We start from the raw sequence: 22,718 nt of genomic DNA, 5'->3' as shown, positions 1-22,718 counted from the left end.
GGGGTCTCGTCCGTAATGTGGAGGAGGCCCTTCCGGCAGCTATTGAACGCACTGGGTGTGACCGGCTGCAGATAGTAGCACATGTCGGAACGAATGACGCCTGCCGCTTGGGTTCTGAGGCCATCCTTGGTTCCTTCCGGCGGCTGGCTGATTTGGTGAAGACAACCAGCATCGCACGCGGAGTGCAAGCTGAGCTTAATATCTGCAGCATAGTGCCCAGAGTCGATCGCGGTCCTCTGGTTTGGAGCCGTGTGGAGGGTCTAAACCAGAGGCTCAGACGACTCTGCGACTATAATGGTTGCAAATTCATCGACCTCCGTTATTGGGTGGAGAACTGTAGGGCCCCCCTAGACAGGTCAGGCGTGCACTACACACCGGAAGCAGCTACTAGGGTAGCAGAGTACGTGTGGCGTGCACACGGGGGTTTTTTAGGTTAGAGGGACCCCCCCTTGGGCGAAACGATAAAATACCTGACGGCTTACCAGAGAGAACATCAGCATCGTTGATAAAGAACGTCCGTCCTCAGAGACCAAAAACAGGAAAAGTTAACGTAATATTGGTAAACTGCAGGAGTATCCAGGGCAAGGTTCCTGAATTAGTATCGCTTATTGAAGGAAATAGTGCGCATATAGTATTAGGAACGGAAAGTTGGTTAAAACCGGAAGTGAACAGTAACGAAATCCTAGACACAGAATGGAATATATACCGCAAGGATAGGATAAACGCCAATGGTGGAGGAGTATTTATAGCAGTAAAGAATTCAATAATATCCAGTGAAGTTATTAGCGAATGCGAATGTGAAATAATCTGGGTTAAGTTAAGTATCAAAGGTGGGTCAGATATGATAGTCGGATGCTTCTATAGACCACCTGCATCAGCAACCGTAGTAGTTGAGCGCCTCAGAGAGAACCTGCAGAACGTCGTGAAGAAGTTTCGTGATCATACTATTGTAATAAGGGGAGACTTCAATCTACCAGGTATAGAATGGGATAGTCACACAATCAGAACTGGAGCCAGGGACAGAGACTCTTGTGACATTATCCTGACTGCCTTGTCCGAGAATTACTTCGAGCAGATAGTTAGAGAACCAACTCGTGAAGCTAACGTTTTAGACCTCATAGCAACAAATAGACCGGAACTTTTCGACTCCGTGAATGTAGAAGAGGGTATCAGTGATCATAAGTCAGTGGTTGCATCAATGACTACAAGTGTAATAAGAAATGCCAAGAAAGGAAGGAAAATATATTTGCTTAACAAGAGTGATAGGGCACAAATCGCAGAATATCTGAGTGACCACCATCAAACGTTCATTTCTGAGGAAGAGGATGTGGAACAAAAATGGAAAAAATTCAGAAACATCGTCCAGTACGCCTTAGATAAGTTCGTACCGACTAAGGTCCAAAGCGAGGGGAAAGATCCACCGTGGTATAACAATCATGTACGAAAGGTACTACGGAAACAAAGAAAGCTTCATCATAGGTTTAAGAGTAGTCGAATCATAGCTGATAAGGAAAAGCTGAACGAAGCGAAAAAGAGCGTAAAGAGAGCAATGAGAGAAGCATTCAACGAATTCGAACATAAAACATTGGCAAACAATCTAAACAAGAACCCTAAAAAGTTTTGGTCATATGTAAAATCGGTAAGCGGATCTAAATCCCCTATTCAGTCACTCGTTGACCACGATGGCACCGAAACAGAGGACGACCGAAGAAAGGCAGAAATACTGAATTCAGTGTTCCGAAACTGTTTCACTGCGGAAAATCGTAACACGGTCCCTGACTTCAGCCGTCGCACGGACGCCAAAATGGAAAATATTGAAATAAACGATATCGGAATTGAAAAACAACTGCTATCACTTAGTAGCGGAAAAGCATCCGGACCAGACGAGATACCCGTAAGATTCTACAGTGATTATGCTAAAGAACTTGCCCCCTTTCTATCAGCAATTTATCGTAGATCTCTGGAAGAACGTAAAGTACCTAGCGACTGGAAGAAAGCGCAGGTCGTTCCCATTTTCATGAAGGGTCATAAATCAGATGCGAATAATTATAGGCCTATTTCGCTTACGTCAATCTGTTGTAGAATAATGGAACATGTTTTATGTTCTCGTATTATGACGTTCTTAGATAATACAAATCTCCTTCATCATAACCAACATGGATTCCGCAAACAGAGATCATGTGAAACTCAGCTCGCCCTATTTGTCCAAGAAATTCACAGTGCCGTAGACACTGGCGAGCAGATTGATGCCGTATTCCTGGACTTCAGGAAGGCATTTGATACGGTTCCGCACTTACGTTTAGTGAAAAAAATACGAGCTTACGGAATATCGGACCAGGTTTGTGATTGGATTCAGGATTTCCTAGAAGAAAGAACACAACATGTCATTCTTAACGGTTCAAAATCTGCAGATGTAGAGGTAATTTCGGGAGTACCGCAAGGAAGCGTGATAGGACCTTTATTGTTTACAATATACATAAATGACTTAGTTGACAACATCGGTAGCTCCGTGAGGCTATTTGCAGATGACACGGTTGTCTACAAGAAAGTAGCAACATCAGAAGACTCGTACGTACTCCAGGAAGACCTGCAGAGGATTAATGAATGGTGCGACAGCTGGCAGCTTTCCCTAAACGTAGATAAATGTAATATAATGCGCATACATAGGGGCAGAAATCCATTCCAGTACAATTATGCCATAGGTGGTAAATCATTGGAAGCGGTAACGACCGTAAAATACTTAGGAGTTACTATCCGGAGCGATCTGAAGTGGAATGATCACATAAAACAAATAGTGGGAAAAGCAGGCGCCAGGTTGAGATTCATAGGAAGAATTCTAAGAAAATGTGACTCATCGACGAAAGAAGTAGCTTACAAAACGCTTGTTCGTCCGATTCTTGAGTATTGCTCATCAGTATGGAACCCTTACCAGGTTGGATTAATAGAAGAGATAGACATGATCCAGCGAAAAGCAGCGCGATTCGTCATGGGGACATTTAGTCAGCGCGAGAGCGTTACGGAGATGCTGAACAAGCTCCAGTGGCGGACACTTCAAGAAAGGCGTTACGCAATACGGAGAGGTTTATTATCGAAATTACGAGAGAGCACATTCCGGGAAGAGATGGGCAACATATTACTACCGCCCACATATATCTCGCGTAATGATCACAACGAAAAGATCCGAGAAATTAGAGCAAATACGGAGACTTACAAGCAGTCGTTCTTCCCACGCACAATTCGTGAATGGAACAGGGAAGGGGGGATCAGATAGTGGTACAATTAGTACCCTCCGCCACACACCGTAAGGTGGCTCGCGGAGTATAGATGTAGATGTAGATGTATTTAATGAGCCATTTGTGAAAACAAAAGTAGTTCCATGATGGGTACAGACACCACAATAAATGCCAATGTCATGTCATGTGAATGTGATCAAGACTGTAATTATTAGAAAAGGCAGTACAATTTGAGTACACATTACGTCTTTACCACTGTTGTTTGTTTAATGTAAAACGTACCAAAATCATCTGATAATTCCAACGGAATTGAATGAAGGAGGATGCGAGCTCACACACATTTCATTTAATAGCTTCAAGAGATATGTATAAGGTCAGACCTCACTGTAGTTCATATAATATAGTTTATGAAGGAGCCGTATCAAAATGTCAACAATTTGGAATCTGTGTTGAAGTTCTCCTAAAGCTTGTGAAATCTATTTAGAATAAACTTGAAAATCGCCTACTAATTCAAGTCCAACACAATGGATTTCATACTGTAATTCTATTTAAGATCCACTCACAGTCAAAAATACTTAAAATGACATTTTAAGAAAACTCAGATTAGTAGCTTTTAAAGAAATTGGAATACAATTTTTAAATAACTACATAAACTGTTCATAACCTATTGCTGAGAGCATTAGAAGTTTAGAAGGGAACAAAGATACCTACAATGGACATCTTCTCCCAGAACTATTGGTGTGCCAATAAAAGTTATTAGAAAGTCTAAATAGGCATTTAGAGAGATTCTATAAATTAGAGGAACCAAAAGCAAAGGATGACATATCAGTACCCAGATATTATCTTTTTTTCAAACTGAAATGGGTACTGAAGGTTAGCAGAGAATACATTAAAGAACTGCTGGTTTCAGAAGTGTGGAAGATGAAACAAAAAGAAGAAAAAGAAGAAGATGCAAAGAACTTGCAACATTCTGATAAAAAAAGGAAAAGTTGATTCTTACTATATGTTTGTTGAGGGCTCCGATTCTGTAGCCAATGATAGTGGCAACACTACTGTAGGTCTGGAAACACTACAAATATTTAAAAGATAATGACAATAGTTTACATTCCTTGAACAGACATCCAACTGTAAGAAAATGTTTACTTAAATATAATACTTGTTGACAAAGTTCATTCCTGTTGAATGACTATCTTCTGTTGAGGGAATAATAATGCCACATAGGTGGAACATGAAAGATGAAATATTTGAACAATTACTGGAGTTAAAAGTCAGCAAAACAAATAGCATGTACAATGTTCACTAACTAGAGGTATTTTTCTTGAATAAAGATATGTTAAAAAATGTATTCTGGATTTAAATACTTTTATTTAAAACCATTTTTTATTTACATTTGAAATAGAAAAAATAATCACGTATTTGTATTTTGATTTTAAATACTTTCATTAAATTATTTTGCACATATCTGCTGGTATCATAAATCTGTGAGACGTTTGTCGAACTTCCTGCTGGTTACCTGTGTGACTATTTTTTGTTGGACATTTTTATCAGCAGTTCATGTTCATCGTGATAATTGTAGTGTAATATTTACAGTTATTACTGACAGTGTATTACAATTATTTTGCACAATTTGGAGTCTCTTCCAGCCCCATCTCACCATTTAAAACAGCCAGAACACCCTTGTCTAAAATGCACTTGGAAGAAATGATGAATGACGTTTTGGACAGCAGTGATATTGATGCACATTCCGAGATAGCAAGTCATGATGATACGTATTCAAAACAGAAGTGGATGATGATGATGATGATGATGATGATGGATCCTAGGAAATACAAACAAATGAAAATGATCCAAGTAGAAAACAAACATATCAACGTGATTCTTACTTTTGTGTTTCAAATGGAGAAAGAGGCAACCACAATCTAATGGCAGAACAAGACAACATAATGTGTAGCAGGTTCCTCTGCTGCGACTTAGGACTTATGTCTTTGGGGGTCTACTTTTCGCTCAAGACATTTTAAGTGAGATTCTACAGCAGTCAAATAATAAAACAGCTTCTATAGGTGCTAGACTGAATTTTTCATTATTATTTCATTTACTGTTGTTTAGCTACTTGAAGCAACAATCATCCCACATTTATAGAAAGAGTACAAGATCTAGCAAGAAAGGAAAAACATCTTTCTGATTTTTTTTATGTTAAAAGTATGACAATAGTCATTATGTGAAACAAAAATTAAGATGAACCTCTAGCATGATGCAGGAAAAATGGATCAGCAACTTACTTTTTTAAAAGCTACTAATATGAGTTTTCTTAAAACATCATTTTAAGTATTTTTGACTGTGAGTGGATCTTAAATAGAATTACAGTATGAAATCCATTGTGTTGGACTTGAATTAGTAGGCGATTTTCAAGTTTATTCTAAATAGATTTCACAAGCTTTAGGAGAACTTCAACACAGATTCCAAATTGTTGACATTTTGATACGGCTCCTTCATAAACTATATTATATGAACTACAGTGAGGACTGACCTTATACATATCTCTTGAAGCTATTATATGTAATGTGTGTGAGCTCGCGTCCTATAGAGAATGGCCAAGTGGTAAACTAAATTTATTTACATAAAATGAAGGAAATGCAACTACTTATCTGTAACTGACTGATCTATGGCGCATAGAACAGCGCAACAGAAGAAAGTATTTACACTAGCTTTTGAGCTCTTGCTCTTTCTCTAGTAGAAATACACACACACACACACACACACACACACATTGACACTCAAATGTACACACCTCCGGCCACTGCTAGACTGACTTGATTATCGATGGCAGTTACCTGGTAGATGGAGGTGACGACAGGAAGGCAAGGATGGACGAGATGAGGAGGGGATAGTAGATGTTTGCATTACGGGAGGGAGGGGGAGAGAGTGCTGAGAGAAAGCAGTACACGATCTGCACAGTGAAGGAGCCAGTGTGGACAGAAGAGAAAAGGCAAAAGGTGAGGGGAGGCAATGGGAAACAGGTTAGTGGAGGCTTAGGCCATGGGGATTGTGAGGGTGCAGGATATGCTGTAGAGACAATTCCCACTTGCATGTCAGAGAAACTAGTACTGAAAGGGAGTATCCAAATCACTCCCAGAATGAAGCAGCTGTTCAAGTCTTTTGTGTTGTGCACATGATATTCGGCAACTGGACAGTTAAGTGCGTGGTTCAACACAGTTTGGCGGTGGTTATTCATGCAAGAAGACAGGTGGTTACTTATCAAGCCCACACAGAATGCTGAACAGTAATTGCAGCATAGCTGATGTATAACATGGCTACCTTCACAAGTGGCCTTGCCTTTTTAGGGTAGCAAATGCCTGTGACTGGACTTTGGTAGAAGGGGCTGGCTGGACGTATGGGATAGGTCTTGCACCTCAGTTGACCATAAGGGAATGAGCCAAGGGTGCAGGATGGGAAGCAGGGTTGGAATAGGAATGGACAAGGATATTCTGTGGGCAGTGGAACACAGCATTGGCTGATGAGGGTAATCAATGAAGACACTGGTAAGGTTATAAAGACTCTGATAAGTTGTCAGTATATTTTGACAACTCCTGCTGTCCATTGCTGATGCGATGTCCATGTGTGGCAAGGGTGTTGACATGGGACGAGTGACTGCTGTCAAAGTGGAGGTACTGTTGGTGGTTGGTGCGTTTGATGTGAACAGACATATTTATGGAGCTATCTGAGAGGTGGAGATTCACATCTAGGAAAGTAGCTCACCGAGTTGATAAGGACCAGGTGAAGCAGTTTAGGGAGTAGGTGTTGAGAATGTGGAGGAAAGAGTAAATGCTGGAAGACCAGGGCTGTCCTGGAGGCAACAGACATGTCTGAAACAGTCATCAAATAACTACAATAAAGAGAATGGATTCCATTACAAAATTTGTGCACCATGACCACACAAGTATTTGCAAAAAAGGAAAATTTCAGCACTGGTCATATTAGTAGAGAAATGAATCTTACTTGCTGGTTAGCATGTTCTTCACTATGAACACCTATGTTTGAATTTATATTTCATGCACTCGACTTCGTCCTGCACTGCAGATGATCATTCTGTGACTGAAATAGATATGCAATAACAATAATAAACAGTTTAAAACAATCGAAACTCCAGATAGAAATATCAACAGTGTAGGGAAAGATAGATTGCTACTTACTGTAAAGAAGACACGCCAAGTTACAGATAGGCACAATTACAATACACTCACATATGGCTTATGGCCACAGCCTTAGTACACATGTGCGCGCGCGCGTTCACACACACACACACACACACACACACACACACACACACACACACAAAAGCAAGCAACCACACACAATTGCCAACTCCAGCATCTCAAGCCAGAATGTAACATCTCAAGTGATGCAAATAGCAATCTGGAGGGGAAGGGGAAGGGATAGTAGTGTACAGGTGCGGAGATAGACGAACATTGTCTGGTGGAATGTCCAGGTACTAGACTCCTGACAGACACAGCATCGGGAGGTTGAGAGGCAGGAAGGTGGGGGGGGGGGGGGAGGAACAAGAAAGGAGAGCAGTGGGGAAAGACGGGCGGGTGCATCGGCAGAGGACTACAAATAAACAGGGTAGGAGACAAGAATGGGGAGGAGATGATAGGACAGACGGAGTAGACACTGTTGGGTGGAGGGTGTGGGGACAGTATGTTACCAAAGGTTGAGGCCAGGTTAATTATGGGAGTGGGGAATGTGTTGCAAGGATATCTCCCACCTGTGCAGTTCAGAAAAGCTGGTGGTGGAGGGAAGGATCCAGATGTCTCAGGTAATGAAGCAGCCATTGAAATCAAGTGTTTTATGCTCAGCTGCATGTTGTGACACAGGGTGTTCTACTTTGCTCTTGGCCACAGTTTGGTGGTGGCCATTCATCTTAATGGACAGCTGATTGGTAGCCATACCAATACAAAAAGCTGTGCAATGACTGCAGCAGAGCAGACTGCAGCATGGCTACTTTCACATGTGGCCCAGCCCCTGATGGAGTAGGATAAACCTGTGACAGGACTGAAATAGAAAGTGCTGTGTGAGTGGATTCAGCAGGTTTTGCACCTGGGTCTTCCACAGGGATATGATCCTTGTGGCAAGGAGTGGGGCTGGGAGTGGCATAGGGATGGACTAGGATGTTGTGGAGGTTGGATGCATGAGGAAGCACAACTTTAGGAGGGACGGGAAGTACCTCGGGTACGATGTCCCTCATTTCAGAGCACGGTGATAGGTAATCAAAGCTCTCATGAAAGATGTGGTTCAGTTGTTCCAGTCTGGGGTGGTACTAGGTGATGAAGGGGACACTTCTTCAGGGTTGGTTTTTGGGGGTGGTGGGAGGATTGGGGCTGTGAGGGGAAATGGCACGGAAGATCCATTTGTGAACTAGTTTTGGGGGTAGTGTATGTCTGTGAAGGCTTGGTGAGACCCTCAGCATATTGCGCAAGGGAGTTTTTGTCACTGCAGATACGCCGTCCCTGGGTTGCCAGACTATATGGGAGAGATTTTTTGGTGTGAAAGGGATGACAGCTGTCAAAATGCAGGTACTATTGGTGGTTGGTGATTTAATGTGGACAGAGGTGCAGATGGAGGCATCAGAGAGGAGGACGTCAACATCTAGGAAGGTGGCATGCTGGTTTGAGGAGGACCAAGTGAAGCAGATGGGAGAAAACGTGTTGAGGCTGTGAAGAAAAAAAGATACGGTGTCTTGGCCCAGGATCCAGATCATGAAGATATCATCAATGAACCTGAACCAGACTAGGGGTTTGATGGTGGTGGTGGTGGTGGTTAGTGTTTAACGTCCCGTCGACAACGAGATCATTAGAGACGGAGCACAAGCTCGGGTTAGGGAAGGATTGGGAAGGAAATCGGCCGTGCCCTTTCAAAGGAACCATCCCGGCATAGGGGTTTGATGTTTGGGGACAATAGGATGGTTTCCTTTGGATGACTCATAAAAAGGTTGGCATAGGAGGGTGTCACATGGATGCCCATGGCTGTGTTATGGATTTGTTTATATACATTCCCATCCAATAAGTAGTAGTTGTGCATTAGTATAAAGTAAGTAGGGTGTATGAGGTAGTGGATTTATAGAGTCTGAAGGACGATAGGAAAGGTGGTGTTCAATAGTGGTAAGATCATGGGCATGAAGGATGTTAGTTTATAGGAGGTGGCATCAACAGTGACAAAGTGGCCAAGAGCAAAGTAGACCACCCTGTGGCACAACATGCAGCTAAACATAACACACTTGATTTCAATGGCTGCTTCACTACCCGAGCCATGTGGATCCTTCCCCCCACCACCAACTTTTCTGAACTTCACAGATTGGAGTTATACATACAACACATTCTCTGTTCCCACAGTTAACCTGGCCTCAACCTACGGTAACATACTGTCCCCACACCCTCTACCCAACAGTTTCCACCCCCTCTGTCCTATCATCTCCTCCCCATTCTCGTCTCCCATCCTCTTTATTTGCAGCCCTCTGGCAACGCATCCGTCTGTCTTTCTCAGCTCCTCTCCTTTTTTGTTCCCTTTTACCCCACCACCCTGCCCCACAACCTCCTGACACTGACAGAGTTCAGCCCTACAGACTCCATCAGACAGTGTTTGTCTCTTTCCTCACCTGTACACTACTATCCCTTCCCGTTCCCCCCCCCCCCCCCCCCCCCTTCCAGATTGCTGCTTGCATCCCATGTGATGTTGCATTCTGGCCAAGATGCAGGAGTTGGCAGTTGTGTGTGCTTGAGGTGAGCTTTTTGTGTGTGTGTGTGTGTGTGTGTGTGTGTGTGGGCGTGCGTACGCCTCTCTTTACTGTTGAAGGCTGTGGCCGAAAGCTACATGTGAGTGTCTTTTAATCATCCCTGTCTGCAACTTGACGTGTCTTCTTTACAGTAAGTAGCAATCTATCTTCTCCTACAACATCACAAAAAAAAAAAAAAAATGGTTTCAAATTTATACGACCAATGCTAGAGTTTTCCTTGTGCGCAGCAACATTTAAGAATGCCGGTTACTCTTAGACTGTATGGACTAGGACACAAAGAGGGTGTGTCACTACACCCAACTGTCAGCAACAATGGTGCATCAATACACCAAGCAGCTAAGTATTAGAGGTAACTGCAGAGCCCAATATGGGGATGTGTACTCACAACATCTGCAAGTCTGAGGACTTCATTCACTGTCTCAAACAACAACATATCATTTAAACTGATATAATGGTTAGTTTTAATCAGGTCTCCCTGTTTACCAAGATACCACTGAAAGACTCACTGGAACTGATTGCATATACTGACTTCAACATACAAGGTGTGATTGGAAACTTTTAAGAATGGGCTTGGGCTTGTAATTGTACAATGGTGGTACTTACACACTATTGTGGTGCATCTCCTTCAAAATAGTCCCCTTCTGACTGAACACACCGACTCTAACAGTGTTTCCATTTTTGGAAACATTCCTGGAAATTTATTTCCTGAAGTGTGTTAAGTACACTATCCGTATTTGCCTGGATGTCTTCAATCGAGTAAAATTACTTCCCTTTCAGTGAAAATTTCAGTTTTGATAACAGATATAAATCCAGAGCGGCCAAATCAGGGGAATATGGTGGTTGTGAAAGCACAGGAATTTTGAATCTGGTCAAAAATTCAACGATGGAGAAGGCATGATGAGCCGGAGCATTGTTATGAAGTAGCACCCAACTCCTGTCTTTCCAAAATGCAGGCCTTTTTTCCCGCACCTTTTCCCGCATATGCTCAAGGACACATTTGTAGTATTCCTGGTTAATTGTCTGTCCTCCAGGAGTAAATTCATGAAGCGCAATACCGGTAGAATCGAAAAAAATCACCAACATTGTCTTCAATTTCAACCGACTTTGTAGTGCTTTTTTTGGTTGTGGTGAACCAGGAGTCTTCCACTGTGAAGATGGAACTTTGGTTTCAGGATCATATCCATATATCCACGATTCGTCACCTGTAATTACCCTATTTAACAAACCTGGTTGATTTTTAGTCTGATTAATCAGATCTTCGCACACTTCAAGTCAGTATTGTCTCTGGACACTTGACAACACTTTTGGAATGAATTTTGTGGACACTCAATGCATGTTCAGATCTTCAGTTATAACTGACTGAACTGCATAGAAACTTAAATTAAGTTCATCAGCCATTCCCCTAATTGTAAGTCTACGACCAGAGTGCACTAAGTCGTGAACTTTCACAACATGGAAGAACGGCCACATTGTGGTTCATCTTCAAATGATTCGCGGCCATTTCTATAACATGGAAGGACGGCCAGATTGTGGTTCATCTTCAAATGATTCGCGGCCATTTTTACATCTGTTGAACCAAACAAAAACATTTGACTGGCTCATATAATTATCTCCAAAAGCTTTTTTTAACAGTTTGTAAGTGTCAGAAGTTGATTTCCTGGTTTTAAAACAAAATTTCACACAAACTCGTTGCTCCATTTTTACGTCCATTTTCACGCAGACAGAATCCGTCAACAAGCCCCAACAGACCCACACTCAAACAGCTGCCACAACGAACTGAATAAAGGAAATGCAGTTTTCTGTAAGAGGGCGTTCAAAGGCAAGGTACCTTCAGTGTACCTGCCTGCCAAACCAGTAAGCAGTAGCAGATCCATTCTTAAAACTTTCCAATCCAATCACACCTCGTTTTTTTCTGTTTGGGGCCAATATTATGAGCATATAAAAGGAGTAGCCATGGGCAGCCCCATCTCCAGTGGTTGCAAATCTGTTCATGGAGAAATTTGAGGAGAAAGTATTAGAGATGGCTACACACAAACTCAATGCTTCTTCAGGTATGTGGATGTGATCTGGCCTCCTGGTAGGGAAAAGCTCAATGAGGTTTTGGAATATCTTAACTCACACTTTCCAAATATAAGTTCATCACAAGACAGGAGACAGATGCACAACTGCCATTTCTGAATGTGCTGACCAAAAGGGAAAGCAAATTGGTTGCTTAGCCACAGTGTGTAACGCAAATCTACACACAATGATTTATACCTGCAAGCTAGCAACTGGTCCACAAGGCACACACCTTGCTATCTAAGATAGCTGAACATCAGAAATAGAGCATTTATGCTCAGCTGGTTGGTTGGTTGGTTGTTTGGGGAAGGAGACCAGACAGCGTGGTCATCGGTCTCATCAGATTAGGGAAGGAAGTCGGCCGTGCTCTTTCAGAGGAACCATACCGGCATTTGCCTGGAATGATTTAGGGAAATCACAGAAAACCTAAATCAGGATGGCCGGACGCGGGATTGAACCGTCGTCCTCCCGAATGCGAGTCCAGTGTCTAACCACTGCGCCACCTCGCTCGGTATTTATGCTCAGTCTTCTGCAAAAATCGGTATGCGGTCAAACAAATTCAGAGGGTCATTCAACCAGCTACTCTGCCATGCAATAAAGAAGAACGAGATGAAGCACAGACTGTGGCTTTCCTACCCCATGCAGGATCTACTTCTGCTCATGTTGACAGGATTCACAAGAAGCATAATGTCAAATGTACATTCTGTCTCCCCCCCCCCCCCCCCCCTCCTACTACTAAACCAAGAGACTACAGAGAAATGTGGAAATGACCTTAGTACATGACAATCAGAAATTTATACTACACCTTGCCAGTGTGGCATGTCACGCACTGGCCAAACTACTAGGACCATCATACACCAGGAACATCAGAGGCACACCCAGCTGCGACAGCCAACTAAATCAGCCATTGCCATGCAGAGTCTGGAACTTAATCATAATACGATATACAAAAAATGATATTTCTGGCACAGACCCCTCGATTCTGGGACAGTGTGATAGGAGTGTCAATAGAGATAAAGGTGACAGCAAAGCTTGAGGATAATGACACTGGGTACCAACTCAACAAAGCATGAGAACCTGTACTAGAGGTGCTGAATATACAGTGGTCACAGCAGCAGAACTAAGCAAAAAGAGGAGCTCAGAATGTACAATTGGGGAATGAACCCCAAACAGAGCACCAGACGCATTGTACCAAGAATAGAACAGCAGATCACCTAAGGCACACCCACCCAAAAACAAAACATCTCAGGACGATTCTAGTGGGAACAGATCACAGATGGAGTGCCTACAACCAACAATGGAGAGGAAAGGCAGTAGGTGTAAATACTGAACTTGAATAGCAGTCTCAGGCAGCAACCCGACAAAGACAACAAGTTGTGCTGTCAAAATATTGAGCATGGACAACACTGATATCTGACAGAATACCCAACACCCCAAGATGGGTTCAAACTGGCTTCTGAACTGCATTCAAACTATGTCCAGAACTGCATTCGAACTGTGGTGCAAACTCGGTCCGAACTCTCCTCCGAAGCGGGTGCCAACTCTCCTCCGAAGCGGGTGCCGGCCAACTCTCGTCCGAAGCGGGTGCCGGCCAACTCTCCTCCGTAGAGGGGGCCGGCCAACTCTCCTCCGAAGAGGGGGCCGGCCAACTCTCCTCCGAAGAGGGGGCCGGCCAACTCTCCTCCGAAGAGGGGGCCGGCCAACTCTCCTCCGAAGAGGGGGCCGGCCAACTCTCCTCCGAAGAGGGGGCCGGCCAACTCTCCTCCGAAGAGGGGGCCGGCCAACTCTCCTCCGAAGAGGGGGCCGGCCAACTCTCCTCCGAAGAGGGGGCCGGCCAACTCTCCTCCGAAGAGGGGGCCGGCCAACTCTCCTCCGAAGAGGGGGCCGGCCAACTCTCCTCCGAAGCGGGTCCAAACTCTCCTCCGAAGCGGGTCCAAACTCTCCTCCGAAGCGGGTGCAAACTCTCCTCCGAAGCGGGTGCAAACTCTCCTCCGAAGCGGGTCCAATCTCTCCTCCGAAGCGGGTCCAAACTCTCCTCCGAAGCGGGTCCAAACTCTCCTCCGAAGCGGGTGCAAACTCTCCTCATGCAAACTCTCCTGCGAAGTGGGTCCAAAGTCTCCTGCGAACTGGGTGCAAACTCTCCAGCGAACCGGGTGCAAACTCTCCAGCGAACCGGGTGCAAACTCTCCTCCGAAGCGGGTCCAAACTCTCCTCGTGCAAACTCTCCTCCGAAGTGGGTCCAAACTCTCCTGCGAACCGGGTGAAAACTCTCCTGCGAACCGGGTGCAAACTGTCCTCCGAACCGGGTGCAAACTGTCCTCCGAACCGGGTGCAAACTGTCCTCCGAATTGGGTGCAAACTGTCCTCCGAACCGGGTGCAAACTGTCCTCCGAACTGGGTGCAAACTGTCCTCCGAACTGTGTGCAAACTGTCTTCCAAAATAGGTGCAAACTGTCTTCTGAACTGGGTTTTAGCTCTGAACACCTGCATTCTAAACCTGGTTTGCACTGGAGTAAACACAGCTAACGAGAGTTCTCTTTGCTGTGAATGGTAGGCATGTGCAACTGAACAGCTATCAGTCATGTTTGGTTTGTAATCACTTGCATTTGCTCATGTTCTGCTGCTTGTTGGTCTTTACGTGAACCGTCAAAGGGCATTAGTATTCTCTCTGCTTCCGTGCTAGCAGTACAAAAAATTTTTGTCTTCTATCTTGTCTGCTTTTGTTGTTAGTGCAAGTTGGGTGAGTGTTGGAGTGGTTCAAAGAACATGTAGTATTGCTGATAGAAGAATATAAATTTCACATGTGCTTCTGGTATCCAAGAGACCCACAGCACAAATATCAAAGCAAAAGAAATATTATCTGTAAAAAAATTTCTAAAGCACTCAAAGGTGCTAATGGGATGTGCGAAAAATGATAAAATTCATTAGTTTTTTGATCAGGCAGGAACAGAATAAGCACAAGCTTTCTAATTCTTTTTATTCCACAACGAAACTCTCTCTCGGAATTTGGCAGAAAATCTGAAGAGATTCTGGTCATGTAAAAGGCACACCAGTGGCAAGACGCAATCAATACCTACACTGCACGATACCAATGGTGAAGTCACTGGAAACAGTGCCACAAAAGCAGAGTTATTAAACACGGTTTTCCGAAACTCCTTCACCAAAGAAGACGCAGTAAATATTCCTGAATTCCAATCAAGAACAACTGCCAAGATGAGAAACGTAGAAGTTGATATCCTCGGTGCAGCAAAGCAGCTTAAATCACTCAATAAAGGCAAGGCCTCCAGTCCAGATTGTATACCAGTCAGATTCCTTTCAAAGCACGCTGATAAAATAGCTCCATATTTAGCAACTATATACAACCTCTCGCTCACAGAAAGATCCATACCTAAAGACTGGAAAATTTCTCAAGTCACACCAATACCCAAAAAGGGAAATAGGAGTAATCTGCTGAATTACAGGCCCATATCACTAACGTATATTTGCAGTAGAGTTTTTAGAACATATATACTGTGTTCAAACATCATGAAAACGATTTATTGACACATAGTCAGCACTGATTCAGAAAATACCGTTCTTGTGAAACACAACTAGCTCTTTATAATCATGAGGTAATGAGTGCTATCGACAGGGGATGTCAAATTGATTTCATATTTTTAGATTTCCAAAAGGCTTTCGAGACCATTCCTCACAATCATCTTCTAACCAAACCAAACTGTGTGCCTATGGAATATCACTTCAGTCATGCAACTGGATTTGTGATTACCTGTCAGAAAGGTCACAGTCCATAGTAATAGATGGCAAGTCATTGAGTAAAACAGAAGTAATATCCGGTGTTCCCCAAGGATGTGTTATAGGCCCTCTATTGGTCTTGATCTATAATAATGACATAGGAGACAATTTGAGTAGCCCTCTTAGATTGTTTGCAGATGATGCTGTTATTTACCGTCTTGAAAATTCATCAGATGACCAAAACGAATTTCAAAATGATTTAGATAAGATATCTGTATGGTTGCGAAAAGTGGCAATTGATCCTGAATAAAGAAAAGTACTAAAAGAAATCTGCTAAATTTCAATTTCGCAATAAGTCACACAAACCTGAATGCTGTAAATTCAACTAAATACTTAGGGATTACAAACACAAATAACCTAAATTGGAACTGTCACATAGATAGTGTTGTGGGTCAATCAAACCAAAGCCTGCAATTCACTGGAGGAACACTTAAAAGGTGCAACAGGTCTACTAAAGAGACTACTTACACCATGCTTGTCCACCTCGTTCTGGAGTACTGCTGTGTGGTGTGGGACCCGCATCAGGTGGGACTGACGGATGACATCGAAAAAGTTCAAAGAAAGGCAGCTTGTTTCATAATATCGCAAAATTGGGGAAATAGTGCTGCAGACATGATACGTGAATTGGAGTGGCAATTATTAAAACAAAGGCATTTTTTGTTGCAACGGGATCTTCTCATGAAATTTCAATCACCAGTTTTCTCCTCCAACTGCAAAAACATTCTGTTGGTATCCAACTACATAGGGAGAAGTGAGCATCATGATAAAAGAAATCAGGGCTCGCACGGAAAAATTTAAGTGCTCGTTTTTCCCGTGCGCCATTCGAGAGTGGGACGGTAGAGAGAGAGCTTGAAAGTGGTGAACCCTCTGCCAGGCACTTTATTGTGAATAGCGCAGTAATCACCTAGATGTACATGTAGATGTAGAAAGGAAAAAACACTATAAATTTCCTTGAAAGGAAACAACTGTGAATACTATTATGCTAAGCAAAATTAAAAATATACGAAACACCTGAGCATTCACATTGCTTATGTTCGTGGTATTTGTAATTACATGCCTGATGTATCACTGTTACTTTAAGAGACTTTTGATGATACACAAAAATGGTTTACCTGGGATCACACTAACTGCACCCTAAAGAACTGTATAGCAGATTTTATCAAGTAGCCTACATGACAAGTCATATGTATATTTCAGAATTTAATAATCATATTTTATTGACATTATCTTACTTATACATAATTTAATAAAATTCTTGAAATGCTTCTCTTATGTCACTGCAGATGTTGGAAACTTTGTGACATGTAGCAGCTACTAAATGTGAAACGATCATTTATTTAAATGTCTCCAGTTGCTAATAACCAGAGTGTAAACACTACCCTTTCTTCAGGTTATGTTGATCATTATTAATTAGTGTTCTACTTTTAAGTTTCCTCATCCACTGCAATAAGAAGTCAGGGAAAAGTATCGGTGCATTATGTCCACAAACTTCACGTTAACGTACAAATTGAGATATCTAAATTCTTCCTTTCCAACATTTTGCTTACTTTGACAAAAATAATTTCCTTGCATTGCAGATTAATCCTCTCTGAATATCATAGTTTTGGATCCTGGCTCTAATTGCATTTCCAAAGTGTCAGAAAACAACAACACAGTGTTCACAGGCTGTGTTAATTATCTTGTGTCCTCTTCCATTCCCTCTAGTGTAATCAATAGTTCACAGATACACACAAATTGTAGTGAACACTGGTAACTGTCTGCAAATGCTCATTTGCTTTCATTTTCTCTAGTGTAAACCAGGCTCTACAGACAGAGTGCTACCAGTTACACTGTATCTGCACACCTCACAAACTGGCTCAGAAACTGAATATATCACTCTTTTCTCTTCATACCTCCAACCTCCCAGGGACCCTCCAGCAGTACTTTTGGACTTGTAACTTTTGGAGAAAGGAAACAGAACAGTTTGACTTACTCAGGGCATCATGTTGTTACTGAGATACTCTTTCCAGCTCTGGAGGTATGAAGGGAAACACGTGACATGTTGAAACCTTGAGTCAGTCTATGAGGAGTGCATGGCTAGCATAACAGGTAGCTCATTGCCCACAAACGGCAATGGTTCTGGCTCTACACCAGTTTTATTCTGCTGAGTATGATAACAATTATTGTTTATCTTATCTAGGAAGCTTTAGTATCTGAATAAATGTGAATGTAAACTTATAAATTAGCTTAAGCCAAGTCATGAAAGGGGAAGTACGTAATGTAAATGTGGTTCTGAAAATAAGTCGATGACCACTAAGCATTAACCACCAGCTGTGATGGTGGTTATAACAGTCATGAATGCAGTTTAAATTCTTTAACATAAATACTTTGCGGCAAATGTGAAACAGAGAGTAGTTCAGGACTACATTATACGCAATCAACTGAGAATTCTTCCACAATGCTGCAAAACACCATTTTTTTATAAGCCTTGTACGATAGGTAGGAGGGATTTGCTAAAACATTTGTCACTCTAGCCATCTCCCCAAATCATTTGACTACCTCAGAGCTGCAATGCAATCTCAAAGAAATGTCACTGATGAATCATAAGCTACACCTTATCTCTGTGTGAAGTGAAATCAAGATTACTCACTTTTCATTTGCCTGGCCATCTTCCTCAAAATTGCTATTCTTCAGCCAATCTGTTGTTGAATCACAATTATGCACAGTCTGCAAACATGATAAAAACACTATCAATATTAATAAACAAGACATTCATAAATCTTAAAAAAAAATCACAATGAAACTGCTTTACAAATAGTAATAACGCTTTGGGATATTATCGGAAAAGTCCTCTTGAAAAACTGATCATGAATTATGCAGTGGTTCTGTATCTGATTTCTTGGCTAATCTTTGATGTCAGCTTCCAGAAACTTTTCTTAATGTTGGCAGAAGTGGTGAATGTGTAAAACCAATATAGATATGTCTTCTACTACCATAAAAACATAGATTTTAGAATGCCACATACAATTCAGAGTGCAGTAACAAAAAATTGCTAATCTACTGCAATCCATACCTCTACATTGTTTAGAATGTCAATATCCCAAGGCCTTGATATGTCAGTAAAATGTGGAACAGGTGGCTTTGGGATCTCTCCAACTCGCTGTACAGTGCTGTGAGGACATTCTCCTGTAAAATAAAAACAGACTCAATATTACACAAAACAGACTTCTGTTAAGATAGTCTCTATTTTTTCTTGAATCAAAAAACAAAGAGGAAGGGTAATAAAAAACAGAAGCAGTAGCAGCAGCAGCAACAGATTACTCAATGAAGAATTGCTTTTGAGTTTCTTCATCCTATATTTTTCAGCTTGATTCATCTAATAAATGAAAGGTTAAGAAATAACATGCCCACATACATACATCTTATGTACTCATTCACTAGAGACTTTTAGGGACTCTTGAATCACACAAGTTAATTATTTCAGATTTAAAATAAGTATAAAATTCAGAGAAATGAGCCTACAGGGCCGATTTTGTGTGTGTGTGTGTGTGTGTGTGTATTCAAGTTGTGTTTTATTTTTCCATTCAATATCTCTCAACATTTACCATTCATTGCACCAAAGAACAAAAGGTTATTAAGAATTCTTTAAAGTATTTCTTGACTTCAATCTAACAAATACAATGTGTGTGCATGTGTCAATCCACACAAGTAATTTTAGACACATTTGGTTGCATGCACCTCCCCCCCCCCCTCTCTCCCGACACGCACATACATCATCTATACATGCAAAATAGTGTGTGCTGCAGCTCTGTGGAGAAAGAGAAGAAAAAGGGGGTTGAATAACCACAGAAGAGCATGGACAGCAGAGTCACACAACGACATTATTGCTTCTATTGGAACCGCTCTACATGAGACATATCAAAACATTAACTTGGCTAGAAGATAAATGTAAGGTTGCACAAGTAGGGGAAAGATGGATGCCACCTACAGGAAAATTAATATCTTTGTAGAGAAGTGAAGCACCTGTAAGAACATCAAGAACTTACATGGTAAGCCAGCACTAAGCAAAGAAGGAAAAGGTAAAAGATAGAAGGAATATTTAGAAGGCTCTGCAAGGGAAATGAACTTTATGGTAATAGTACAGAAAAGCAAGAGGAAATAATTGAAGGTGAGATGGGAGATGTGATACTAAAATAAGAAACTGACAGAACACTGAAAGATCTAAGTTGAAACAAGTCACCTAGAGTAGACCACATTCCCTCAGAATAGAATTACTGAGATCTATAGGAAATCCAGCCATGTAAAACCATTTCACCTGGTGAGCAATGTGTATGAGACAGGCAAGTATTCTCAGACTGCAAGAAGAACATCATAATTTCAATTCCAAAGATAGCAGGTAGTGACAGGTGTGTATTTCACCAAACTATCAGTTTACTAAGTCATGGATGCAAAATACTGACACGAATTATTTACAGACGAAAGGAAAAAAAAATTGTACAAGTGTGGATTATCAGTCTGGGTTCTCGAGAAATGTATGAAAACACTAGGCAATACTGACCCTATGACTTATCTTAGCAGATAAGTTAATGAAAGGCAAACCTATGTTTGGAGACTTAGAGAAAGCTTTTGACAAAGTTGAATGGAATGTACTCATTAAAATTCTTAAGGTAACAGGGCTAAAATACAAAGAAAGAAGGGTTATTTATAACTTTTACAGAAAAAGGACTGCAGTTATGAGTCAAAGGACATGAAAGGGAAGTAGAAATTGAGAAGGATTGTAGCCTATACCTATGGTTATTCAATCCATACATTGACCATGCAGTAAAGGAAACCAGAAAGAAATTTTGAAGGGGAGTCAAAGATCAGGGAGAAGAAATATAAACTCTAGGTTTGTCAATGACACTTAATTTTGTCAGAGATGACTAAATGCTTATATGATGAGCTGGACAGAATGGATAGTGACATGAAAAAAATTATAAGATGAACATCCGCAAAAGTAAAATGAGAGTAATAGGATGTATTTGATTTAAATTAGGGTGATGCTGAAGGGAATGAGACTAGGGAATGAGACATGAAGGTAGTAGATAAATTTTGTTATTTCGGCAGCAAAATAACTGATGATTGCCGAAGTACAGAGGATACCAAATGAACACTGGCTATAGCAGGAAAAGCATATCTGAGATAGAGGAATCTGTTAACATATAATATCAATTTAACTGTTAGGATATCTTTTCTGAAGGTATCTGTCTGGCCTGTAGCCTCATATGAAAGTGAAACACTGATAATAAACAGTTCAGATAAGAAGAGAATAGATGCTTTGGAAATGTGGTGCTACATAAGAAAGCTGACGATCAGATGGTTGGATGGAGAAAGTAATGAGGAGGTACTGGATCAATGTGGGGGAAAATGAAAGTTATGGCACAACTTGACTAAAAGAAGTGATCAATGGACAGGACACATCTTGAAGCATCAAGGACTCATCAGTTTGGTAATGGAGGGAAATATGTGGAGGTAAATACAATAAAGGGAGACCATGGTGTGAAAAAAGCAAGCAGGTTCACATGGATGTAGGTTGCACAATCACTATTTCCTTCAAATAATTGTAGATGTTTGTGGCTTTTCAAATACCTTAAATTAACTTACTTGACAGCAGAAGTCATAGGAATTATATGAACTAGCAGTACCAATAACACAACTTACGTAACATAATAAAATAATGACTGACAACAATCCATATGAGGCAGGAAATGCATGTGATATTACATACAGATACACCACAAAACATACAAAAATGAACCAAAACTAATTACGACCAAACTCCCACAAAAGAGTCCCATCATCAACTGTTTAAGTAATATTGAAAGGAGTGGAATAGGGCCAAATGTATTATCTTTTCTTAACTTAAGGTTCCGTCATTGGGAACTAAAACAGTGGCAGAATAAGGAAATGTACAAAGGTGTCACAAAATTAAGAAAAAAATAATAAACTTAGAATCTCAGGAGTAGTGCTCTCAAGACATATAATAAGACCAATATACACATGAAATCACAAGCTAATGTTTTACTTTGAAGTTTATGGAAGAAAAATCACAATGTTGAATATGTTTAGTACTTCCCAAAAAACTTTTAAATACAAATGAAAATAACAAAATAGCTCATGGAACTTGCCGTGATGAGTTAACCCAAAGTCCATAATTCTATCTCTTGATGATGTACTTTTCGATGGTATTCTCTGAGGAACATTTGGAATTGCCTGCAACAAAATACAGGATTTCGTTACGTAATACTACAACCATTATACAGTATACACACATGGAAAACAACCACTCAATAAAAGCTGACTGATAAGTGGTGCACAACTCTATGTGGCATGGGTGGCTGTGTTTGAGTGTTTATGTGGATCTGTGTGGAGCATGTGCACTTAAACCAGAAAAAGCTAGTTAAGTCTCTGTAGTGCTATTTTTGACTATGCATAAAGCAGCTGCAGGTGATTGGTTGCCTTTCCTGCTTTTTTAACATTTCCATCTTATAATTTGTGTGACTGCATCAAGCATTACACTGATGTTTTAATGACAATAGTTCGTAGGAGTTTCTTGACCTCACAGCTCCCCAAATAAATTGTGAACAAAGAAATTGTGAAAGGTGAATAAATGTGAGGAAAAAGAACACAAGAAGTGGCTCATTCAACTGGCAGCATTTTTTTAAATCATAAAAATCAACATAGATTAATCAAAAGTCGACCGGTATACTGCCAGTTAATGGTGTCCAAATGGCACAATATTTTGGCAATCAGACATGTCACGGTCCTCCAATGCACTGATGAACTGACCTCTTGGGACTGCACAGCCAGTTTGCATCCCCCCATTCTGT

At 41.4% G+C, this 22,718-nt stretch overlaps 1 protein-coding gene across 11 annotated transcripts in view; it reads right to left on the bottom strand.

Annotated features, from left to right (window-relative positions):
• The window catches only part of LOC126237049 (mitogen-activated protein kinase kinase kinase kinase 5), a 312,327-nt gene that overhangs the window by 170,621 nt on the left and 118,988 nt on the right, over nucleotides 1-22,718 (bottom strand). For all 11 annotated transcript variants that reach the window (XM_049946813.1, XM_049946817.1, XM_049946814.1 and 8 more), the window contains exons 9-11: nucleotides 22,017-22,101; nucleotides 18,923-19,035; nucleotides 18,500-18,576 (exon numbers count right to left, since the gene is read on the bottom strand). In XM_049946813.1, the coding sequence (XP_049802770.1) occupies nucleotides 18,500-18,576; nucleotides 18,923-19,035; nucleotides 22,017-22,101 (275 nt within the window). The remainder of the gene's footprint in view (nucleotides 1-18,499; nucleotides 18,577-18,922; nucleotides 19,036-22,016; nucleotides 22,102-22,718) is intronic.

The sequence above is a fragment of the Schistocerca nitens genome, chromosome 2 (genome assembly GCF_023898315.1).
Source record: "Schistocerca nitens isolate TAMUIC-IGC-003100 chromosome 2, iqSchNite1.1, whole genome shotgun sequence".
NCBI classification, from domain to species: domain Eukaryota; kingdom Metazoa; phylum Arthropoda; class Insecta; order Orthoptera; family Acrididae; genus Schistocerca; species Schistocerca nitens.
Note: the sequence above shows the minus strand (reverse complement) of the source record. Positions and strands in the feature narration are given on the sequence as shown.